Source organism: Pygocentrus nattereri, chromosome 13 (genome assembly GCF_015220715.1).
Source record: "Pygocentrus nattereri isolate fPygNat1 chromosome 13, fPygNat1.pri, whole genome shotgun sequence".
Classification (NCBI taxonomy): Eukaryota; Metazoa; Chordata; class Actinopteri; order Characiformes; family Serrasalmidae; genus Pygocentrus; species Pygocentrus nattereri.
This window is the reverse complement of record NC_051223.1, coordinates 230,887-253,141: the sequence shown is the minus strand read 5'-3', so window position 1 is coordinate 253,141 and position 22,255 is coordinate 230,887. Positions and strand designations below refer to the sequence as shown.

The 22,255-nt window shown below is 42.7% G+C and overlaps 2 protein-coding genes across 2 annotated transcripts; both read left to right on the top strand.

The window, feature by feature from the left end:
- The first annotated feature begins 2,888 nt into the window (after window positions 1–2,888).
- LOC108412394 (gastrin/cholecystokinin type B receptor) lies at window positions 2,889–5,808 on the top strand. The gene has a single exon (XM_017684380.2). The coding sequence runs from the start codon at window positions 3,147–3,149 to the stop codon at window positions 4,317–4,319; it is 1,173 nt and encodes a 390-aa protein (XP_017539869.1). The 5' UTR covers window positions 2,889–3,146; the 3' UTR covers window positions 4,320–5,808.
- Window positions 5,809–10,175: 4,367 nt separating this feature from the next.
- Window positions 10,176–22,178, top strand: tubgcp2 (tubulin, gamma complex associated protein 2). The gene is made up of 17 exons (XM_017684396.2): window positions 10,176–10,852; window positions 11,775–11,903; window positions 12,012–12,188; window positions 12,292–12,451; window positions 14,037–14,244; window positions 15,052–15,251; window positions 15,803–15,992; window positions 16,235–16,380; window positions 16,802–16,982; window positions 17,239–17,419; window positions 17,642–17,814; window positions 17,926–18,054; window positions 18,577–18,697; window positions 18,836–18,979; window positions 21,174–21,302; window positions 21,475–21,638; window positions 21,752–22,178. The coding sequence occupies exons 1-17, from the start codon at window positions 10,703–10,705 to the stop codon at window positions 21,825–21,827; spliced, it is 2,658 nt and encodes an 885-aa protein (XP_017539885.1). The 5' UTR covers window positions 10,176–10,702; the 3' UTR covers window positions 21,828–22,178.
- The last annotated feature ends 77 nt before the right edge of the window (window positions 22,179–22,255 follow it).

Sequence of the window (22,255 nt, the reverse complement as noted above, 5' to 3'; positions counted from 1 at the left end):
TCCTGTTTACATATGGCTTCTTCTAAGCATGATGCAGCTTTAACTTGCATTTGTGGATTTTACAGCGAACTGTTTTCACAGACATTGATTTCTGGAAGTGTTTCTGAGCCCATGCGGTGATTTCCAGTACAGAGTCATGCCTGTTTTCAGTGCAGTGCTGCCTGAGGGCCCAAAGATCACAGCCAGCTAATTATAGTGTTATATTAGGTACCACAGATGACAAAAAGCAAATTTTCTATTTTACGTTGAGAAACAATATTCTTCAATTCTTGCATTATTTGATTGTGCAGTCTTTCACAAAGTGATGAATCCTTCTCTATCTTTGCTTTTGAAACTCGGCCTCTCTGGGATGCTCTTTTTATACCAACAACCAGGTGTGATTTTTATCTTTACATAATTTTTCCAGCCTTTTGTTGTCCCAACTATTTTGAGATGCATTACTGCCATCAAGTTCTAAATGAGTTAATGTTTTTTTAAGAAATTATAAAATGTCTCACTTTCAACATCTGATATGTTTTCTATGTGAATAAAATGTGATTTGCAAATCATTCTGTTTTTTATTTACAGTTATTACATTTACACATATATATACACACACACACACACATACATAGATCTATGAACAGACAGTAGGCCATTCTTTATTTCTGCCCTCATGCCTGTTTTACTGTGTGATAGTTGGCAGTTGGGGTGGATTTGCAGTAGGGAGCCAGATCCTAGTGCACTTTTTATCATAAACACTAGAGGGAATTCTAGTGCGGTTTTGTAAAGAGTTGTGTAAACAAATGCGTTACTCATTTGAACCACAGCGGTGTTACTGCTGTTTCTAATGAAATAAACCCCTAAAACTCAGATGAACAGTAAAGTAACTTCTGCAGATAAAGTGGAACTGAATCAGAAAATTGACTAAAACACACGTCAGTCTAGGCCACAGTACTGAGATTGGTTTAGATCCGTCTAATTTCAATAAATTTAAATATTTAGTCTCCAGAAAGATTGACATCTGGAGGATAGATTTTCCATTTATTATAGAACAATGTACATGTACAGTTTGTCTCAAAATATTAGGTATACTAGATATTCAGGATATCTCCAGATACCAGTGAAGATAACACCATGTGCATGTCGTGTAATTGGAGAGATTAATAATTTACCAAAAGATGCACTTTCACTAAATCTGTGCAATAAAGTGAAAGCAGTAGTTTCGTGAAGGTGGTGCTGTTCAAACTTTAGAGCTGACAAAATGATGTCATGATTCCAGGCTAATGATTCAGTACTTATTCAGCTTTATTAACTGCCATGATCAGACATGAGGGAGGAGTCTTGACTGACTTGATTAGACTCTGAGTTTTGCAGGTAGAACACAGCCCTGATGCTGAAATAGCATCTCCAAGTTCATTCTTGGGAGAAAACCGATGTCTAGAGCCATAAATATGTAGCTTACTGAAGGTGTTCAGAGGGACTCGGACGAGGTTAACATGCCAGGACTCCATAGAAGTGCTTTAAAAAGATCACATGATGGAGGGGCTGCATGGTCACCTTATCTGAGTCCCACTGGAATTTGAGATGCTACTTCAACATCAGCAATACGCATTGCACCTGCAGTCGATGGATCACTGTAGGGTCATTGTTGGCAACTGCGTCAGTAAATTAGTAAATTGTTTTTCAAGCTAAACATTTTTGTGACACTAATTTTTATGAAAACTGAATCTATTGAATAAGTCGACAGTTGGTAGAATCGGCGTTCCTCGTCTTGCATCATTAAAACGACACAGTTTAATATTTTGTCTGCGTGAATAATTGACAGGTTGTTCAAGTTGTGACTTCTGGTCCGTTTTATGTCTCATCTACTTCTAACATGCTTTATTTTTGAATGGGTAAAATGAATGTGAAACTTTGTCACTGCTTGAATGTTGTTGATGCCAATAAATTGAATCTCTACAGAACTTTAACTTGCAGGCGTTTGATTGTAATAATAATTAAAAAACATCTGTTAAAGAATTTTTTTGTGCTATCACTATTGAAGCTATTGATCACGACAGTTTGGGAAAAATCTGTGAAATAACAGTTTCTTTCCTGCAGAATCTTTATTGACAAATACTGTAAAAATTCTTGTACCGTTTTTGAATTAGGATGTTTTAATTTTATGGTTTGTGTTTGTCATTTGACTGTTTTTTTACCATGTTTTTTACAGTGTAATGATGCCAGCACAAGAAACCTTGAAGGGGTGATAGTGAGCGTTTTAAAGGATGGAGAGCCAATAATAATAAACACATATGTGGCTGTGGAGCAGCTGCAGCACAGCACTGCTCTTATAAAAACCTGTTTACTGAAAAAACAAAGTTCAGTGAAAGTATACAGCGCACACACATTAAAAAACTAATCTTAACTAAATAAATTAAGTTATATGTGCTTATTTATTTTTGAATAACACTTTGAAATACAAGCGTTTGTTTGGAAGAATTGATTTTGGTTCAGGACAATGGATTTTCAGGTCTATAATTAAACCCTGTCCTGGTTCCATCACTCTCCAAAAACAGTACTCAGCTTTTCTCTGGCACAGCGCTCCTCTTACCACTCTGAGTACTTTTGGTTATCATTGCACCATAATCGATTGCAGTGAGCGCTTCACTATTGTTGTGATGTCAAGCTGTAACAATATCAGAGCGCTGTTTGATGTTGTGTAGAACCATAAACAACATGTCATCCATCACTTTGAAGAACCAGCTCACCATCCAGCAGACAGCGCAGTGTATGACGTAGCCGTTATTCCACCCACAGAAATCTACCGGCCAATCGTAGCGCGAGAGGGCGGGGCTTTCGGGACGCCGTGGAAGCGTGAGCGCCGCGCTGTCCTGCGTGGATCAGCAGTGAGTCTCCAAAGCGCGTCCCGCGAGCGGGTCCGCGGAGCGCAGCGAGGAAGAACAGACTTTAGTGATGGAGCAGGACACGAGGGCGGGCTGGAACGGGTTGACTTGCTCTCGTCAGTAAATCACTGAGCTTCTTCTTTTAATCGGATCCGCAGCAACTGCGTTTATTTCCTCAGACGCGTTTATCCACAGCGCCTTGGATAAAAAGGTGTAGCCGTTCGCTTTTGACCAGAACGCCGTAACTTGAGCACACGAGGCTGAAATAATGAGCACATTATGAATTTCTCAAGCATCTTCGTCACGTTTGGACCCCCAGCTCTCGTAAACGCGTCCCACTGGAGCTCCAGCAGCCACAACAACAGCGCTCCTCGCGCTCCTCGCCCTCCTCCTCCTCTTCCTCACCTTCCTCTTCGTCCTTCTGTGGACGTCCTGTTCTCCGGGCGCGAGCCGGGCACCGTCCTCCTCGCGCTCATGTACGTGGCCTCCTTCATCACGGGCCTGGCTGGGAACGTCACAGCTCTGCTGGCGCTCGGCAGCAGGAGATGGAGGAGCAGGATAAAGCTGATGAAGATGAGGAGCGCGTCGTCGGCCACCAGGCGCCTCCTGGCCAACCTGGCTGCGTGCGACACGCTGGTGGTGTGCGTGTGCATGCCGGCCAACCTGGTCCACCACGTGCACCGCGCCTGGCCTTTCGGTGAGCCGCTGTGCCGCGCAGTTCCCTTCGTGCAGGCCGTGTCCGTGGCGGCCAGCGTGCTGAGCCTGGCCGCGCTGGGCCTCAGCCGCTACTGCGGCGTGCACAGCCCGCTGCGCGCGCGTCACGCCTTCACGGGAGCGCGCGTGGGCGCCGTCATCGTCGCCGTGTGGGCCGTGTCGTCCGGCCTGTGTCTGCCCCTGCTCTTCACCAATGAGACGCGCACGCTCGAGCTTCCCGACGGCGCGCGCTCCGTGACCCTGTGCGTGGAGCGCTGGTCCGAGGTCAGGCTGCGCCAGGGCTACAACTTCCTTCTCTTCTGCGCGCTCTACGCTTTCCCCGTGCTCTTCAACCTCGTCATCTGCTCGCTGACCGTGCGCAAGCTCTGGGGGGCCAAGGGCGAGCCCGGGGCATTTGGCTTCGCGCGCTCGGGCGCGCGCCTGGAGACGCGTAAGAGGATCGCCAAGATGGTGCTGGCGCTCGTGCTGCTCTTCACCTTCTCGTGGCTCCCTCTGTACGTGGTGGACATCTGGCTCGACTTCCACATGCCCGAGGACAGTTGGCGCGTGCCGGAGCGCGTGGAGCACGAATGGATCCTGCAGGGCCGGCCGTTCGCGCAGTGGCTCGGACTGACCAATTCTGCGCTCAATCCGCTGTGCTACTGCTTCGTGGGCGAGCTCAGGCGCTCCGCCCGGAGACTGACCGCCAGCTACAGAGAGAGAGTGACCAGTCTGTTCGTAAAGGCCAGGAGCTCGTAGAGCAAGAACGGCTGTGGAAGTGACCGTGTGACGCTTGGGATGAAGGGTCTGGACGTAGCGGAGTATTAAATGTCTGCATAATTAAAGGGGAACTCATAATTCAGTGGTTGAGATGTAAACACAGTTTGTCAGGAGTTTGCCTCAGATCAAAGTCCAGCTCTTGATGTCTATGGAAATGTTTTAATGCAATTCTTTTGAGCTCCATTGGAATTGAATTGTCTTTGGATCCGTGTAAACGGGTTTCATTCATTTAAATATTTCATTGATTATTATTTTTTGTCCATTTTACATAAACCGGTTACTTCAGGACAACACAGTTCTTTTGTTTAGTGTTAGTGGACCTTCACTAACGTGTCACGAGTTTCTCTAATACTGAGTGCAACTGTTTCATCTGAAAAACGTTCTTTGGAGACTATTTTGCGTGCAACTTTCTACACATAGATTTCCACCATTAATGGACTGAAAGTTCTGTTTTACATCAAAAGCCTCCCCTGTAACTGTCGGGAATCATCAGGAAGCATATCCATACGAATGCCAAGTAATAACCTTTAAAAGGGAGCTTTTAGAGGTGACTCAGTAAGTTGCTCTGCAACAGATCTGTTCACATCCAACTGCTCTGAATGACTTTGTTTACATCTTAACCGTTTAATAATGCAGACATTTTGGAAAGTTGGTGGAGTCACAGATTTCAAAGAGTCATTGTGGAGAAACCAGAAGGAACCAGACGTCTGAGGAGTTTTTAAAAGCTTCCTCACAGACAGCAAATACAATGCTTGCAAATAAGATGTTTTGCAAATGTTTTGAGTATATGAATATTCAATTTCTATATTTGCATTGTAAGCATTCCCGACACATGATTCATTTCAGCACCACTGAGTCTATAAGTTCCTCTATAATGAACCGCTTCACATCAAACCACTGTAAATGACTGAATTGGTAGAATTATGCAGACATTTTATTCCCCTTTAATACAGTTCATTTAACCTTTAAAACAGTGCTGAACACTAATAGGATGAACTAAGCAAATTCAGTTCAATTTAAAACATGTCAGGAGTTTACGTCCAGGTCACTGTATCTCTGTAACCAATTTTCATAAAACAAGTTTTTGGAACTGCAGCTGATGATAAGGAAAAACAGTGTTCATCAGGAGGGTGAGCGGGGCGGGCAGGTGGCTCCAACGTCTAAATGCAGTTCAGCCTATGAACATGAGGCCAGTGAAACTGCTGAATAACAAACACCATCATGGTAATTCTTTATAATAGCTACATTTGTTAGACCTCTTACAGTCCAAGAGCAATGCAGCATTTCACCTGCTGACTCACTTATGCTGAACTCAAAAGCGCAGTCATACGCAAGAGTCACGTTTATTTACAAATGTCAGAAATTAATACATTTAAATGTGGCATTGTTTTGACAATTTTATTTATATGTTGCGCATAACATATTGGAAAAAATGACATAGAAAATATCAAATGTGCCTTTACTTTTGCACAGGACACATTGTATGTGTTATTTTTTTCTCCAGTATGTTCAACTCATCAAGTAAACAGTAACTGTGCAATAACATGTGCAGAGGTGCGTTCTTTGTAAAGGATGTGTTAACTTATATTCAACAAAGCGTCATGTGACTAATGGTGCCGGATACAACTAATACACTGTGTACTAATCTTAATAAAGCACACGATTTTGGCAGGTTAGTAAACAAAACATTAACATACTGCTGTGTTTTGTACCCACTGGATGGCGTGATGTCATGTTGCTACTTCTACCACACAAGAGTTAAACCTGTGGACCAGGTACACCCCTCCATCACAATGTTTCCCCCCAGTGATTCTCTCAGCATGTGCCCTGCAACACTGCACACATTGTTCAGGATGGTTTGAGGAGGCCAGAGGATTAAGCGCCTGACTGACTTTATATCTCAGATTCTGAAGAAGATGCTCAGCCTAGACAAGCTTCCTTTAAGGACCCTAAATAGGCCAATAATAATAATAATAATACATTTTATTTCATGGCGCCTTTCAAAAACCCAAGGTCACCTTACAAAACAGGAAAAAGCAACAATAATAATACATGTGAGTCAACAATCATTTGAATACGTCAAAATAAAACAACACTAAAAGAGTCACGGTAAAACAACAAACCAGTTTAAAGAGAATATGCTTGCTTAAACAGGTATGTTTTCAATAGAGATTTAAAAGAGAGAAGAGATTCTGCATTCCTAATAACTGGGGGGAGGGAATTCCAAAGCTGAGGGGCACAGCGACTAAAGGCTCTGTTGCCCATAGTAACAAGACGGGCAGAAGGAACAAAAAGATGGGTGGAGGATGAGGATCTGAGGGAACGGGACGGAGTAGAGATGTGTAACAGTTCAGACAGGTAAGGAGGAGCAAGGTTATGAATGGATTTGAATGTGAGAGTTAAAATTTTAAAATTAATTCTAGCTTCAATGGGTAACCAGTGGAGCTGTTGCAGAACCGGGGTGATGTGTTTTCTGGGTGGAGTACGAGTAATGACCCGGGCAGCAGAGTTCTGGAGAAGTTTCAGTTTGTGGAGAGTCTTATTCGGGAGACCAAACAGAAGAGAGTTGCAGTAATCTAACTTGGATGTGATAAGGCTATGGACAAGGACAGCAGCAGCATGAGAAGTAAGAAAGGGACGAAGTCGGTTAATGTTACGCAAGTGAAAGTAGGCAGAACGGGTGATAGAATTAATATGAGATGAAAAAGAAAGCGTACTATCAAGTATGACACCCAGACTCTTTACCTGAGGGGAAGGATATACATGAGAATTATCAATAATAATGGGAAAATTCGGAGATTTGGTTAAAGTGGAAGGAGTGCCAACAAGTAAAACTTCTGTTTTCTTACTATTGAGTTTAAGAAAATTAAAGGAAAACCATGACTGAATTTCCATCAGACAGTGCGAAATGGAGGAAGGTGGTAGAGATGAAGTAGGTTTAGAGGAAATGTAGAGCTGGGTGTCATCAGCATAACAATGAAAATTGATATTATATTTGCGAAATATGTAGCCAAGGGGGAGCAAATAAATAATAAATAAAAGGGGCCCTAGTACGGAAGATTTAAACTGAAGAAACTGAGTGCGGCCAGAAAGATATGAACTAAACCATGCAAGCGGAGTTTGACTAATACCGATGGATGCTAATCTGTTCAGAAGGATATCATGAGAAATAGTATCAAATGCTGCGCTGAGATCCAGCAGGATGAGAATAGTGACAAAACCAGAATCAGCTGCCATCAAAAGGTCATTTTCTTCAACTTCATTATGAAGAACCTGAAATGCAAAGCATGATAAGATACGTTCGGTGAAGCTCCACGCCCATATAGCGGCGTACTGGACACTACTTGGATGGTTACTCTGACGCTATGTTTAGCTGCAACACCTTATGCTTTCATATAGTTTTGGTGAGACTCACTCTCACAGGTTAAGCCTTGATGTTAAGGAGCAGTTTGTCTTTTATCTGGAATAAGACTATCCTGTGGATAAGGAAGGCCTATCTGGAGAGACAGAAAGAAGATAGAGGCTTGGCTCTGCCAAATTTCATACAGTATTATTGGGCAGCTAATATTCATAAATGAACATACTGGGTCTCGTACGTGAGGGAGGTGCATTGCTGTGGCCAGAAATGGAACAACATTCTGCCTCATTACCACACAGTAAACAGCGCCTTACAAACAACCCCATCACGAGGAGCTCGCTTTAAATATGGCCCCAGTTTAGGACCCACTTTAAGCGCAGACAAGCTTTGCCCTCTTCCAATTGCTGCAAAAGCGCTTTTCTCACCGTCACTCACCGATGCAGCATTCAGGTTTTGGTACAATGGTTTAAAACGAATAACAGATCTTTTCAAGAGACGCACTGGGCCCTGAGACACACACTGCTCTGTGCTCATTCACAGTTCAGCACTGACATGCAACCTGATGCTGCCGTTCACAATAACAAGAGCCTGCACAAGAGTGTGACTGCCACACCACGACATAATGACATATTTTAGAGAACTTAACAGAAGTCAGGAAAACGGGCGGACATTGCTGTTATATACATGTTATATACGTTACTCTTCTGACAAACACCATGGCACGTCATTCATCCTTCAACCTCAGATTACCCATAGCTGGGCCATAGCATAGTTTATAGTGTACAGTTAATGGTATAAAAACACAGAGTGGTTAAAGAGAATTCACATTAAAAAAGACAGTTTATAACACAGAGAGTTATAAATAGAGCTCATAGTATAAAGACATTTTATAGCTTACGCTCTTTAGAACAATGGTTATTTAAGAGTTAGTAAAGGGAACGGTTCTGCTTAGAACCATGACTTCTCTATTTCATGCTTAAATTGGTCTTTGAATGGTTCTTCAGATTGATTTAGAGTGTATTGTATATGAACCATACACACTTAAAAATATGGTTCTTCAAGGGTTCTGTAGTAAAGAAAATGGTTCTATAAAGATCTATGAACACTTTACAGGACTGAAGCGTTCTTTGCATCGTAAATAGGTTCTTCACATTGAAGGAGAACGGTTCTTTTTCAAAAAGGTTCTATACAGCACAAAAAAGGGTTCTTCTACTGTTACAAGCTTGACATCATGACAGTAGAAGAACACTCTTGGGTGCTATATAGAACTGTTTTCAAAAAGGTTCTATATAGAAGCAGCTACAGCACCATTCTCCATCTGACTGAAGAACCATTTCATAGTGCACAGAACCCTTTAATCATGCAAAGGGTTCTTTGGCAGTTCTAAATAAATCTTTTTGCTTTACTAAAGAAACACAGATGTTTCAAAACTCCAGCAGCACTGCTGTGTATGATCCGCTTGTACCAGCACAACACACACTAACACACTACCACCATGTCAGTGTCACTGCACCACCCAAATAATACCTGCTCTGTGGTGGTCCTGACAACTGAAAAACAGGGCGAAAGGGGGCTAATCAAAGTAAACAGCCGGACTACAGTCTGTTATTGAGAAACAACAAAGTGCACCGATATTGTAAATATAATAAAGCTAATAAAATGGATGAGCGTAGAAACGAGGAGGTGGTAATAAACTTGCCTCGCCATAGTATATAGACACTTCATAGCACAAAGGTGGTTTATAACACATCCTCATAACATCCTCACATCCTTATAACATCTCATCTCATCGCCTCATCTCATCTCATCATCTCCTCATCGCCTCATCTCATCTCATCATCTCCTCATCGCCTCATCTCAACGCCTCATCTCCTCATCCCATCGCCTCATCTCATCTCCTCATCGCCTCATGTCCTCATCTCCTCGTCCTCATCGCCTCATCTCCTCGTCCTCATCGCCTCATCTCATCGCCTCATCTCATCTCATCATCTCCTCATCGCCTCATCTCAACGCCTCATCTCCTCATCCCATCGCCTCATCTCATCTCCTCATCGCCTCATGTCCTCATCTCCTCGTCCTCATCGCCTCATCTCATTGCCTCATCTCATCTCATCTCCTCATCGCCTCATCTCCTCATCTCAACGCCTCATCTCCTCATCTCATCTCCTCATCTCCTCATCTCAACACCTCATCTCCTCATCTCATCTCCTCATCTCATCTCCTCATCTCATCTCCTCAGTGCCTCATCTCCTCATCTCATCTCCTCAGCGCCTCATCTCATCTCCTCATCTCCTCATCGCCTCATCTCCTCATCTCAACACCTCATCTCCTCATCTCATCTCCTCATCTCATCTCCTCATCTCATCTCCTCAGTGCCTCATCTCCTCATCTCATCTCCTCAGCGCCTCATCTCCTCGTCCTCATCTCAACATCGCCTCATCTCATCTCCTCAGTGCCTCATCTCCTCAGCGCCTCATCTCCTCGCCTCATCGCCTCATCCTCCTTCTCCTTCCTGCGCATCTTCCTGGTTTTCCCTGCTGCGCTGAGCGCACTCGCCAGCCCGGCAGCGGCTGAAAGACTTTTATTTTGTAGTGCTGGTGTTTTGGCGGGTCCTTCTGAGGGAAAGAGCTGCTAGTCTCCGGCTTCGCGTTGGAGTGCCCGTGTGGTAATGCCGGCTACCCTCCCAGCGTTTATGTGAGCAGTCTGGCGGGGCGAGCGTCTCCAGAGCGTCTCAGCCGTGAATACGAGGCTTTCTGCGTTTAGCAGTTCAGAAGAGCCGCCGTGAGCGGCAGCTAGCGCGCTAATGCTAAGCGGCTAGCCAGGCTATCTGGGTGGAGGGCCGGTCACACACAGCTAAACCCCCCGGCAGCTGGAGAAGCGGCTTCGTTTTACCCCAGCGCCTGGCCTGTTACCTGGCCTGTTACCTGGCCTGTTACCTGGCCTGTTACCTGGCCGCGAACCCCGTGGAATTGCTCTGATGCGCCGGTGTCTGTGATTCGAGGCCATGAGTGAATTCAGGATCCATCACGACGTGAACGAGCTGCTCAGCCTCCTCCATGTCCGCGGAGGCGACGGGGCCGAGGTTTACATCGATCTGCTGCAGAAGAACAGGACCTCGTATGTCACCACTACAGTGTCTGCGCACAGTGCCAAGGTAGGGATCGATACGTGCAGTGAAATGGGCGCTGTCCGCTGATATTAGTGATATTAGGATATTAGTGATATTAGTGTCTCGGGTTAGTTGGCGGCGCAGGACAAACCCAGAGGCTAAAAATGATAACACTCAGGAAAAATACAGCAAAACACATTTCACTGCTAAGTTACACTTATTGTGTTTCTAATTTGCATTAATTGCAAAAGGTGGGTAACAGAAGGATCAGTGTGAAGTGCTGAGTGACCCACTTTTCCCATGATCCTCAGGTTGTCTGTTGCAGTGGCAGCAGCAGTCACAGGTGATGGCAGCCTAGAGAGATTTCATACATGCCCTTATTCTTCTGATGTGTGTTTGTGTTCATTTTGGTACATAAAGAAGCTCCGGCTGGTGTTGTTGTCCAGCTGTACCTGTACATCTGTCTGGTAGCTGTGGGAGACAGTTGATTTTGTTCAGCAGCTCAGGGCATTTGCTTGATTTGCTTTATGGCTTATTATAAAGTTTACAAATAAATGAGAATGTCAACAATCACTGGTTTAGTAATAAAGAGTTTTCACGCAGTTCTGGGCCAGGGATGAATAAACTCTAAAACAGTGAGATTTGGCCTATTCTGCATTATCAGTGTGGCAAGGCCTGTGTAGCAATAATAAGAGGCAGATGTGCGGTTCTTGTTCAGAGCTAAAAAAAAAAGAAACCACACTCTTTTTACCAGGATTAGAGTTTGGTATTCTTACAATATATAGATCAAAATGTGAATAGAGGAAGTGATGACTAATCATGTTATTGTTAAGCGCTAATGCTGGCATGGCTTGTTGAACGTGATGTTTGATGTTGATGCAGCTGCATTAGATGACGTTATTATAGAATGTCTTTTTGCATTACGTTACAATTTCACATTTCACGGTTGCATCCCTGTGTCTTACAGGTTAAGATTGCAGAGCACTCTAAAACACCAGAAGACTTTTTGAGGAAATACGACGAGCTGAAGTCAAAAAATGCACGCAACTTGGACCCCCTGGTTTATCTCCTTTCAAAGCTCACTGAAGATAAAGAGGTGCCCTGAGTAAATAACTTTAGCTTGAGATTATCATTAATTTACACATGAGGACTAGTTGGATTGTCGTATTGCTGCCAACCTGGATTATGTGCTTTTTTTCTCCAGACTCTGAAATGTCTGCAACAGATTGCCAAGGAGAGATCAGAGATGTCTGCAAACGCAACATCAAGCAGCACAACATCCTTCAGTATTCCTGCAACCAGTACCAAGATGTCAATGCAAGAGTTGGAGGAGCTGCGGAAGAAGCTTGGGAATGTTACGGCCAGTGCCAGTGTTCCACAGGTATTTACTTAACAGTCCTCCCTAAAAATAAAGCCATTCCTGATCCATACAGAAGACACATCATGTTAAATTGCAGGGACTAAACTTAGAATTTCTTTTACAGTCTGCTGAAGTTATTCGTAAGATGCTAAGAGACAGACATAACAAGAAGAATCCCACACAGCCTATTCCGGTGTTTCCAAACTGGGTGTATGATAGACCGGCATTGATCGGAGACTTTATCACCAGCCCTACGCCAATGGGGGATCCAGTGGTGGCAATTGGTAAGCTCAGGAACTTTGGGGGTCAAGTATTCCAGACAAGGATTTAGCCAAGTCTGGCACTACATTGAAAGGACCGTCAAGTCTACCAGTGTGTCCCAGTTTCCCAGTTCATGGGCTGGATTCGCAGGTCTGAATGGCCTTCATAGACCGCTGAACTGAACTGAGACGGTCTGCTCGACGGATTTTCAGCTTTTGTTACAGCATCGCTGTTCCCACGCTTACCATTGTGACGCGAAACACTGCTGTTGTCAAGTTATTTTAAAGTTATTTAAAGATGGTTTATTTTGTAATTGATTAGAGCTGGAGATGCTTTACCTCCAGCTACGGATTAGGGTTGTTTTTTTTTTTAAAAACATTTGTATCATTAGCCATTCTGAAGGACGGAGCCCCTGAATTGAGACACAATTGAGTCCCCAAACTGTTCCCACAAAGTTGGGAGTGTGAAATTGTCCAGAATCTCTTGGTGCTGAAGCTTTAAGAGTTCCTTTCACTGGAACTAAGGGGCCGAGCCCAACTCCTGAAAAACACCCCCACACCATGATCCCCCCTCCACCAAACTTTACACTCGGCACAATGCAGTCAGACAAGTACCGTCTCCTGGCAACCGCCAAACCCAGACTCGTCCATCGGATTTCCAGATGGAGAAGCGTGATTGGTCACTCCAGAGAACTCGTCTCCACTGCTCTAGAGTCCAGTGGCGGCGCTTTACTCCACTGCATTCCACGCTTTGCATTGCGCTTGGTGATGTAAGGCTTGGATGCAGCTGCTCGGCCATGGAAACCCATTCCATGAAGCTCTCTACGCTGTTCTTGAGCTGATCTGAAGGCCACATGAAGTTTGGAGGTCTGTAGTGATTGACTCTGCAGAAAGTTGGTGACCTCTGCGCACTATGCCCCTCAGCATCCGCTGACCGCTCTGTCATTTTACGTGGCCGACCACTTCGTGGCTGAGCTGCTGTCGTTCCCAATCGCTTCCACTTTGTTATAATCCCACTGACAGTTGACTGTGGAATATTTAGTAGTGAGGAAATTTCACGACTGGACTTGCTGCACAGGTGGCGTCCGATCACGGCACCACGCTGGAATTCACTGAGCTCCTGAGAGCGACCCATTCTTTCACTAATGTCTGTAGAAGCAGTCTGCAGGCCTAGGGGCTCGGCTTCATACACCTGTGGCCACGGAAGTGACTGGAACACCTGGATTCAGTGATTTGGAAGGGGGAGTGAATACTTTTGGAAATATAGTTTAATTTTGAATGTGATCCTGATGATTTACCTCTGTTCTTGGTAGTTTACACGTGTTATAGATTTCACTTGGCGTTTAGTTTTTCTCACTCGGGCTGATAAACTGATAAAGTGGGGGAACACAGTACAGTAGAGCTGTGTAGGTGGGACAAGCCTCATAAGCCGTGTAATTCGTGCGGGTAATGTTTAAGCAAGCTTTGATTAGAACTCTTATCAGAATGAAGGTATCTGTTCTCTACATAGCCTTGTTATTATTGTTGTTTTTGTATCATTTTGTTTGTTCCTCCATGTAATTATTAAAATATTGGAAATTCACAATCCTTAATTCTGATGTGTTCACAGGAACAATGCCGCTGCCTGTCCAGGAGCAGGCTCTGGTTGAAGACTTGCTGTATGTGCTCATTGGTGTGGATGGAAGAGACGTCACAGCCCAGCCTGTGCTTGGCAGGCAGAGTCGCTCTTTTATAGTAGACCCTTCTCTGGACATGTCTGTTAAGGAGCTTGTGAACCGTATTCTGCCAGTGGCGTCGTGTTACTCTACTATCACACGGTTAGTAGATGAGCCTCCAGTCACAGATAGTTTCCCTTCAGCACAATTGTCAGTGAAGGTGGGTGATTTAAATGTCCTGCTGTCCGTGGGTTTGAAATACGCAGTGGTAATTGTAGTTGTGTTGCAGTCCGTCGCGGTCCATGATCTGAATCAGCCCTGGTATGGTGTCTGGCTTTAGAGCATTAAGTAGCAGCGGGAGGTGGATGCTTGTGGATTTTTAAAATGTTTCTTTATGTTTAAGCTTTATCAATTTTATTATGTGAAGAAGAAGCTTTCTAGGATCAGAAACTCTTTGTTCTTTGAGTACTGATGATCTCCACATTATGCTGAAACAAGCGTATTGATTATCGCAGTGAAAGTTATATTGCCCGTCTCTAAGCTCTAAACACGCGTTACATTAAAATCTATGGCAAAAACTACTGAATCATACCAATATAAAGTTAGCTTACATGTTTCTAAAATAAAAAACATAATTTATTTATTGTTTAAGCAGGTGCAGCCGGTAATGTTTTTGGGGACTCTTGAACATTTAGGAGATTTGTGTGTTCAGGTGATAAAACATTGATTTAGGCAATGCTCAGTATTACAGCAGAGGTGTGTCATCCTCTGACTCAAGAAACGTCTTGAGGTTTAGACTTAATTTTTTCAGTAAGCAAATGATAATTAAAATCATTGCTGGCTTTACATATGACATTGCATCTCTAATAACTAACTAAAACGCATTCTATAGTGTTCAAATTACCTTTGAAAGTGTATTATCTCAAGTTAAGCTCTGTTGTTCAGTCTTGTGCCTGAATTGCCTTTCAGGTTCACTGAGGAGAAATCTTCCTTTGAGTATGGTCAGGTGAACCACGCACTCACTGCTGCCATGAGGACTTTAATGAAGGAGTATCTCATTCTGGTGACCCAGCTGGAACACCTGCACAGACGGGGCATGCTCTCCCTGCAGAAGCTTTGGTTCTACATCCAGCCCACCATGCGCACCATTGAGGTCCTGGCCTCCATTGGTATGCCTGTGTTTTATCATTAAATTGATGATTAGTGGCAATCTACTCAATCAGCAAAGACATGTTTTGTGTCTGATGTTTTCTACTGGAGCTACAACGCTAGTTTAGCTTATCACAATTTCCTCAGTCTTGCTTTGAGTGATTAATCTCAAACACAGACGCATTTTGATGAGCTGTTAGTGGACAAACTGGGCAAAAGTTCAATGCATACCTGGAAATGGTAGTAGGGGCAGTCTGTACTTTAGTCCATTTTTATAGAGTAACATATTTTGGCTGATTGATGACATTTGAGGTGAGGAGAAAATGATGTATATTTGTGAACAAAGAACTACTTTTAGTAGTTTAGCAGTAACTTGGCAGTTTTCACCATTTGTATTTTAACATTTGACCTTCAAATATGGAAAGTCATTCTTAAAATGAGCTCGTGAGACATTTTCGAACTGTAAGTCTCGCTTTTGGAAATAATGCGTGTTGTGCCATCTGTATTTAGGCTGATATGTTTGACATACTCAACTAGCTTATGGACATCCTCCTTTTATTCTGTCCTGCAGCCACTTCAGTAGAGAAAGGCGAATGCATGGGGGGCTCAACATTAAGTCTGCTTCACGACCGCACCTTCAACTACACTGGGGACAGCCAGGCCCAAGAGTTGTGCCTCTATCTCACCAAAGCAGCCAGCGTTCCGTACTTTGAAATCCTGGAGAAGTGGATCTACCGGGGAATTATCAAAGATCCATACAGGTACGGAAAATATTGGAATTTTTTATAGCCGATATGTACTTATGATATCCACTGTACGATTTCCTTGTGGTTGGTGTAATTATTAATCCCGCTTATTGAAATTGTATCACTGTTTTATCTATTATTTATGTTTGTCTCCACCTGCTGAGGAGGCCTGCTGGAGCATCAGTTCTTATTTTAGCAGTGTTTGAAATATACTTTAATATGAGAGAGTGCTAAATCATATCTTCTTGTTTGGGTAGTGAATTCATGGTTGAAGAACATGAGCTTCAGAAGGAGAAGATCCAGGAGGATTATAATGATAAATATTGGGATCAAAGATACACCATTGTGCAGCACAAAATCCCATCTTTCCTTCAAAAAATGGCAGATAAAATACTCAGCACAGGTGAGAATGTCTGTATTCAAATGATTAAAATGTAAACAAAGTATTTCAAAGCGGTTAAGCTCCATTTCCTAGCATGTAAACATAACGCAGCAGGCGTCACTGCTGATTTCAGTGGTGTATTTAAGTGCCAGTATTGGAGCTGATACTGATACAACACCACTTACCGAGCTGTTCACCCAGCGGTGAGAGGAACCAGATCTCTGAAGGCTTTCTGAAGACGTATAACTGTAAATGGCTATGAATATTTATTGTTTTACAATAAGAAAATGTTTTTCTCTGTTTGTTGTGAAGTAGTACAATTAACCATTTCACATTAAAACATGCTGAATAGCTTTTTCACCGTTTCTCTCTTTCTCAGCAAGGAATCTTAATCAGTGTGTTGTGGGTTTTTTGTTTGTTTGTTTGTATTATACTTTCTCAGGAAAGTACTTGAATGTTGTAAGGGAATGTGGACGTGATGTGACTTGTCCAGATGCTAAAGAGGTTCTCTACACGTTAAAAGAGAGAGCATATGTGGAACAAATTGAAAAAGCCTACAACTATGCCAGTAAAGTCCTTCTGGACTTTCTTATGGAGGAGAAGGAGCTGGTGTCACGACTGCGGTAAACTTTCTGTGTACTGATAATTGTATTGTTGTATTAATATTGTGTTAATGTATTAGTACATCTGAGGCCAGTTTTGGGGACATAGATTAAGCTTAATCATGCCTAAATTGCAGTGCCAGCAGTGAGTCACTGTAGAAAATCCTTTTCTAGCCTAGGCTTAGGCTTCATCTGCATGTGAGACCTACACCAGTTGTTTCAGCTTAGTGTAAACAACTGGTGGCTTCACATAACTTTGTTTAATTCGTGTATTTAGGTCCATCAAACACTATTTTTTAATGGACAAGGGAGACTTCTTTGTGCACTTCATGGACCTGACGGAAGAGGAGCTGAAGAAGCCTGTAGATGACATCATTCCTCCTCGGTTAGAGGCTTTGCTGGAGCTAGCTCTGAGAATGAGCACAGCCAACACAGACCCCTTTAAAGATGATCTAAAGGTGCACTACTTAAAGATATTTGTTTCTGCCTAAAGGTCTACCTAAACCAATTTTAAGTAATTTAATATTCCTTCCAGCATCATTAGTTATTAGCTATAAAAATTATTTCAAGGCTTTTATGTGCCATGGAAGCCATGTACTGCCATTAACAGTCTGATTATTAGTCCATTTTGGTACCTGTTCGAGGTGATAATGCTTTGAAATGTTCCTGATGTTCTCCAGATCGACCTTATGCCCCACGATGTCATTACTCAGCTGTTGCGGGTGCTGGCCATAGAGACAAAGCAGGAAAAGGCCATTATCAATGCCGACCCCACTGATGTGGCTCTCAGTGGCCTGGAAGCTTTCTCTTTTGACTACATTGTCAAATGGCCACTGTCACTAATAATCAACAGGTAATCAGTTTTATAAGCTGTGGTTTCCAACTGCCTGCTGTGTTGGAGATCATTGGTTTTGTTTTGAACTGTCAGGCTGACTAGATACTAAGATCAGAAGTATTATTCCAGGAAGGCTCTAACAAGATACCAGATGCTCTTCAGGCACCTATTTTACTGCAAGCATGTTGAGAGGCTGCTGTGCAATGTGTGGATCAGCAACAAGTCAGCCAAACAGTACTCCTTGCACTCTGCTAAGTGGTAAGATAAAACCCCAGAGGGAGGGTGGGTAACGCATAATATCAGTATTGTGGTAAATTACCTCACAATTCCACTTTAGCTTAAGACCAATTATAGAGTGTCACTAAACAATATCAACAACCAGTAAATTATAGCTGGCAGAGATGGCATATTAGTATTGATGGGTATCGCTGTTAGGCTAGTATTAGCAGGAAATGGTGGATCGGATCTCGGAATAAAAGAATCCAACACCACCTGTTAACTCCGACACCGTCTACTCTACGCTGTACACCATTAGTAATGTAAGTTAAAGCAGTGCAAAGTATTTACACCCATGAGTCTTTGCATTTGGCAGAAAAGAGTTTGGAATTAGTGAATGATTTACCGCCATCTGACTCTAATCATGAGGGAGAGTGTTGGAGATCGTTTCAGTGTTAGTTTCTGGTAATATTTCATCATCGTTTAAACCATAGAGCTAATAAAAAGAGCTACCGTCTACCTCCTGTCTGAATATCTCACTGTCTTTCTGTCCCTGAAATGTAGGTTTGCTGGTGCATTCGCTCTCAGGCAGCGCATGCTAAACTTTGTGCAAAACATCCAGTACTATATGATGTTTGAAGTCATGGAGCCCACATGGCACGTCATGGAGAATAACCTGAAATCGGTGAGAACAGATTAGAATATCAGATTCTGTTTATTCTGTAAAGCAGCGTGACCGTTTACTAACACTCTCTTAACAAGAACGTAATAAAAGGTGAAACCTTAAGAGAAATGTTAGAACACTCATTTTCTCTCTTTGCAGGCCTCCAACATTGATGATGTGCTTTGCCATCATACCAGTTTTTTGGATAACTGTCTGAAAGACTGCATGCTGACCAACCCTGAGCTCCTGAAGATTTTCTCCAAGCTCATGTCTGTCTGTGTCATGTTCACCAACTGCATGCAGGTGTGTAAATGAGAAATACAACAGCCAGAGGTCACAAGGTCATTGACATAGGCTACGTTCAAGCCAATAATGTCGCATTAATGAATCACGTGCGTCATGAACAGTAAATAAACCAGGAGCAGGGCTAAGGGCCTTTGCTGTGAGGATAATTGACCCTTAGCCGTTCATTATTAAAGCAAGAATTGACTTCAGGTTTGGCTCTGCTGCCATTGGCACTGGGGGGCACATGAATTCTGATCTGAGATCACATGGCCACAAACTGGATCCTGGGGGGGTTGTTTCTTAGACACATCGCAATGCGGATGTGGATGATTCCGAATCGATTCACAAACGTCAAAAAAAACGATTTTCTAAATTTTAATTTATAGCGTGATGTTGACGAAACGCAGCGGGCGGAACTTGGAAGTGCTGAAGTGCAGTTCCATTTAAAGCGGAACGAGAAAACTCAAAAGAGTAGCCGACTTCATCTTCGTAATTTTTTTAGTTAGACACTCTCTTATTTCACCGTAACTGCACATTGTATCGCAGATGAGTGGCTCAGGTGCTCCAAACAAGAGCAGTGAATGAGAGCTTTCCAGTTCAATTGCCACACCACTTTCATTTGTTTTATTAATAAAGCATATTGGAAGTAAATTCATTATGGATCATTACAAATACTTTGCTTTAAAAGTTCCAAGTTGTCACACTGTGATTCATCAATAATGCATCAATAATCGTTTTATAATCGCATCACAGCCCTTTGAATCGTAATTGACTCGATTGTGATGTGCCTAGAGATTCCCACCCCTACTGGATACTTATCCAATCAAGGAGCACAAATGGCATTGACTCAGGTCGGATTTGAAGAGATCCCATTGAAAGCATCAGATCTAAAGTCACATTATGTATGTGATGTAAATGTAGCCGTAGAGGCCGTTTCAGAATCGTTAAAGAGCACATCAAGCTCAGTTTTGGTCTGATTATAGACATTGTTTTGTTGTGTTTCCTGGCACATGGCAGAAGTTGTTTGTCAGATTGTGATACTGATAAACGTGTATTGCTCCGTTTTCAATGTTTCCCTGTCCTCAGGGCCCTCATTAAGGTCCACATGGCCTGAGGACCATGTTGGAAACCACTGCCATGTTTTGAGGGGTAGGGGGTGGAATTGCATTACATTGCTTTGTTTTTTGAAAGCATGGGTGCTTTTACAGGACCAATTATTAAGGCATTTGTTTAGTATACTCCACAGTATGACAAAATATGATCTTGATAAGCGTGTTATTAATTGCACTTAATTGTTAATTTTATGAGGTCCACTTATCATATGGTAGGTGTGCTTTGTAGTTCTATTCATATAGATTTTGTTGCGCAAGAAACCATAATTGACAGAAAATTATGCAGAAGCTACAATAACTAAATATATATTGTATTAGTATTTAATGCCCATTCCATGCCTTTATTACAGTATTACATTCTTGCTGCCAGTCTTCCAAAGAAATCTACAGGAATATTTTTCCACACTTCCGATGTTGTCTTACAAGTTGGTTGCACTTTCTGCTTCACGCAGTCCAGATACACATTTAAGGATGTTGAGGTCTGCGCTCTGTGGTGGGCAGTCCGTTGTTCTGAGAACATCAGCTTCTTTTTTGATTTCGCGTTGCATTTCTTTTTGGTCTGTTTCTGTTTTTCAGTAACGGCTTCTTGACAGCTACACGTCCCTTCAAACCTGTAGTGTTGACAGACAGGAGGGACAAACACATGGATATTTTTTTAGAGTGAAGCTTGATTTTCTTCTCTTCATCTGATGTTTACGGTTTTGGTGCTGCAGGGTCTTGCACCCTTGTCAAATTTTCTCTTCATCTTTTAAAAGTTTTTTGAACTCTCACTTATTTTCCTTTGACTTTGCTCTTCCTTATGCAAATTGATTATTTTTCTATCTCATCTCCTCAGAAATCAGCTGCAAAATAGATTGTAGATGCTGTACATGATCCGCTGTGTGCACGCCATGTCCGTGTCACTGCAGTGGTGAGAATGTTGCACTAGGCACATAATAACTGCCCAGTGGTGAATCTGGGGGTCATGACTATTGATGAGCAGAGTAAAGGTGGAATAGCTAATGATGCGTAGATACAGATCTGTAGAGTATATCAGGACCACGGGAAAAGTCTGCATGCTTTATTCACTTTCACATTAGAGTGATTTGATTTTGTTGCAGCGATTCACCCAAAGCATGAGGATGGATTCTGAGATGAACCGTCTAACTTTAGAACATGGAACCATGGAGGGCCCTCCGACTCCAAGTGAGCGCACCGAGGAAGCTGAAAAGAAAAAACTTACCTCCAAGGTAAACGACTGACGGTCATTATTATTAAAATAATAGTAACGGACCATCAGGTCAGTTTAGGCCGCAGTAAGGATTCAGTCTAGTGTATGATTATATGATTCATATCCTTGCATAGAGACAAACAGCAATTATTGAGTTGGCTAATTATCTTTTTAATTTTGCCATCTTGCAGTTCTTGGCTGAGCACGTTGATTTCCTGCAGTCAGACTCCAGCTTTGAGGGCACAATCAGTAAGTTTGACAGTAATTTCAGCACGCTGTTGTTGGATCTGTTGGACAAGCTGAGCATCTACAGCACTAATGACTGTGAGCACAGCATGATCAACATCATCTACAGGTAGTTGAGCCTTTAAGACACATGGGAAAAGTTTCATTATTAAGTTGTAAATGAATACAGCTGTAATGCCTTAAGAGTCTGCAGCCACAGCTTTAGCTGTTTGTATTTTACAGGTTGGACTTTAATGGTTTCTACACTGAGAGACTGGAGCGCATGGCCGTTGAGAGGAGTCAGAAGGCTGCTGCGTAACGCTGAGGACCTACTGTATACTATACATCTATTATAGTTATATAGTAATAAATGCTTAAAGTTCTAAAACCCCTTTTTTACTGTATAGTAAAAATAACCGTTCAGCTGCTTGACAGTTTGATGCTTTTTTGTCTTTCCACAAAATATGTAGCAGTAATTATGTTGTACCTTAAGCAGTTGTCCTAATTATCCTAATGTCTTTAGCGCAGTTTGTATTGTGTATTTTTTCATTTGTAAACTCCTCTTATGTGCAGTGGTGCTCTCCTGCCTTTTGTCAGCTGTATGAACATCAGTGACGAATTTGATTGCTGTTTTCAGAGAAGTTTAAACTAAAGTTAAACTTGACTTAAATCAGATGACAAAACGTGCATCCTTACAAACGCTCCAGAGATGTGAAGTTTTGGTGCCATATTAATTAAAAATGTGTC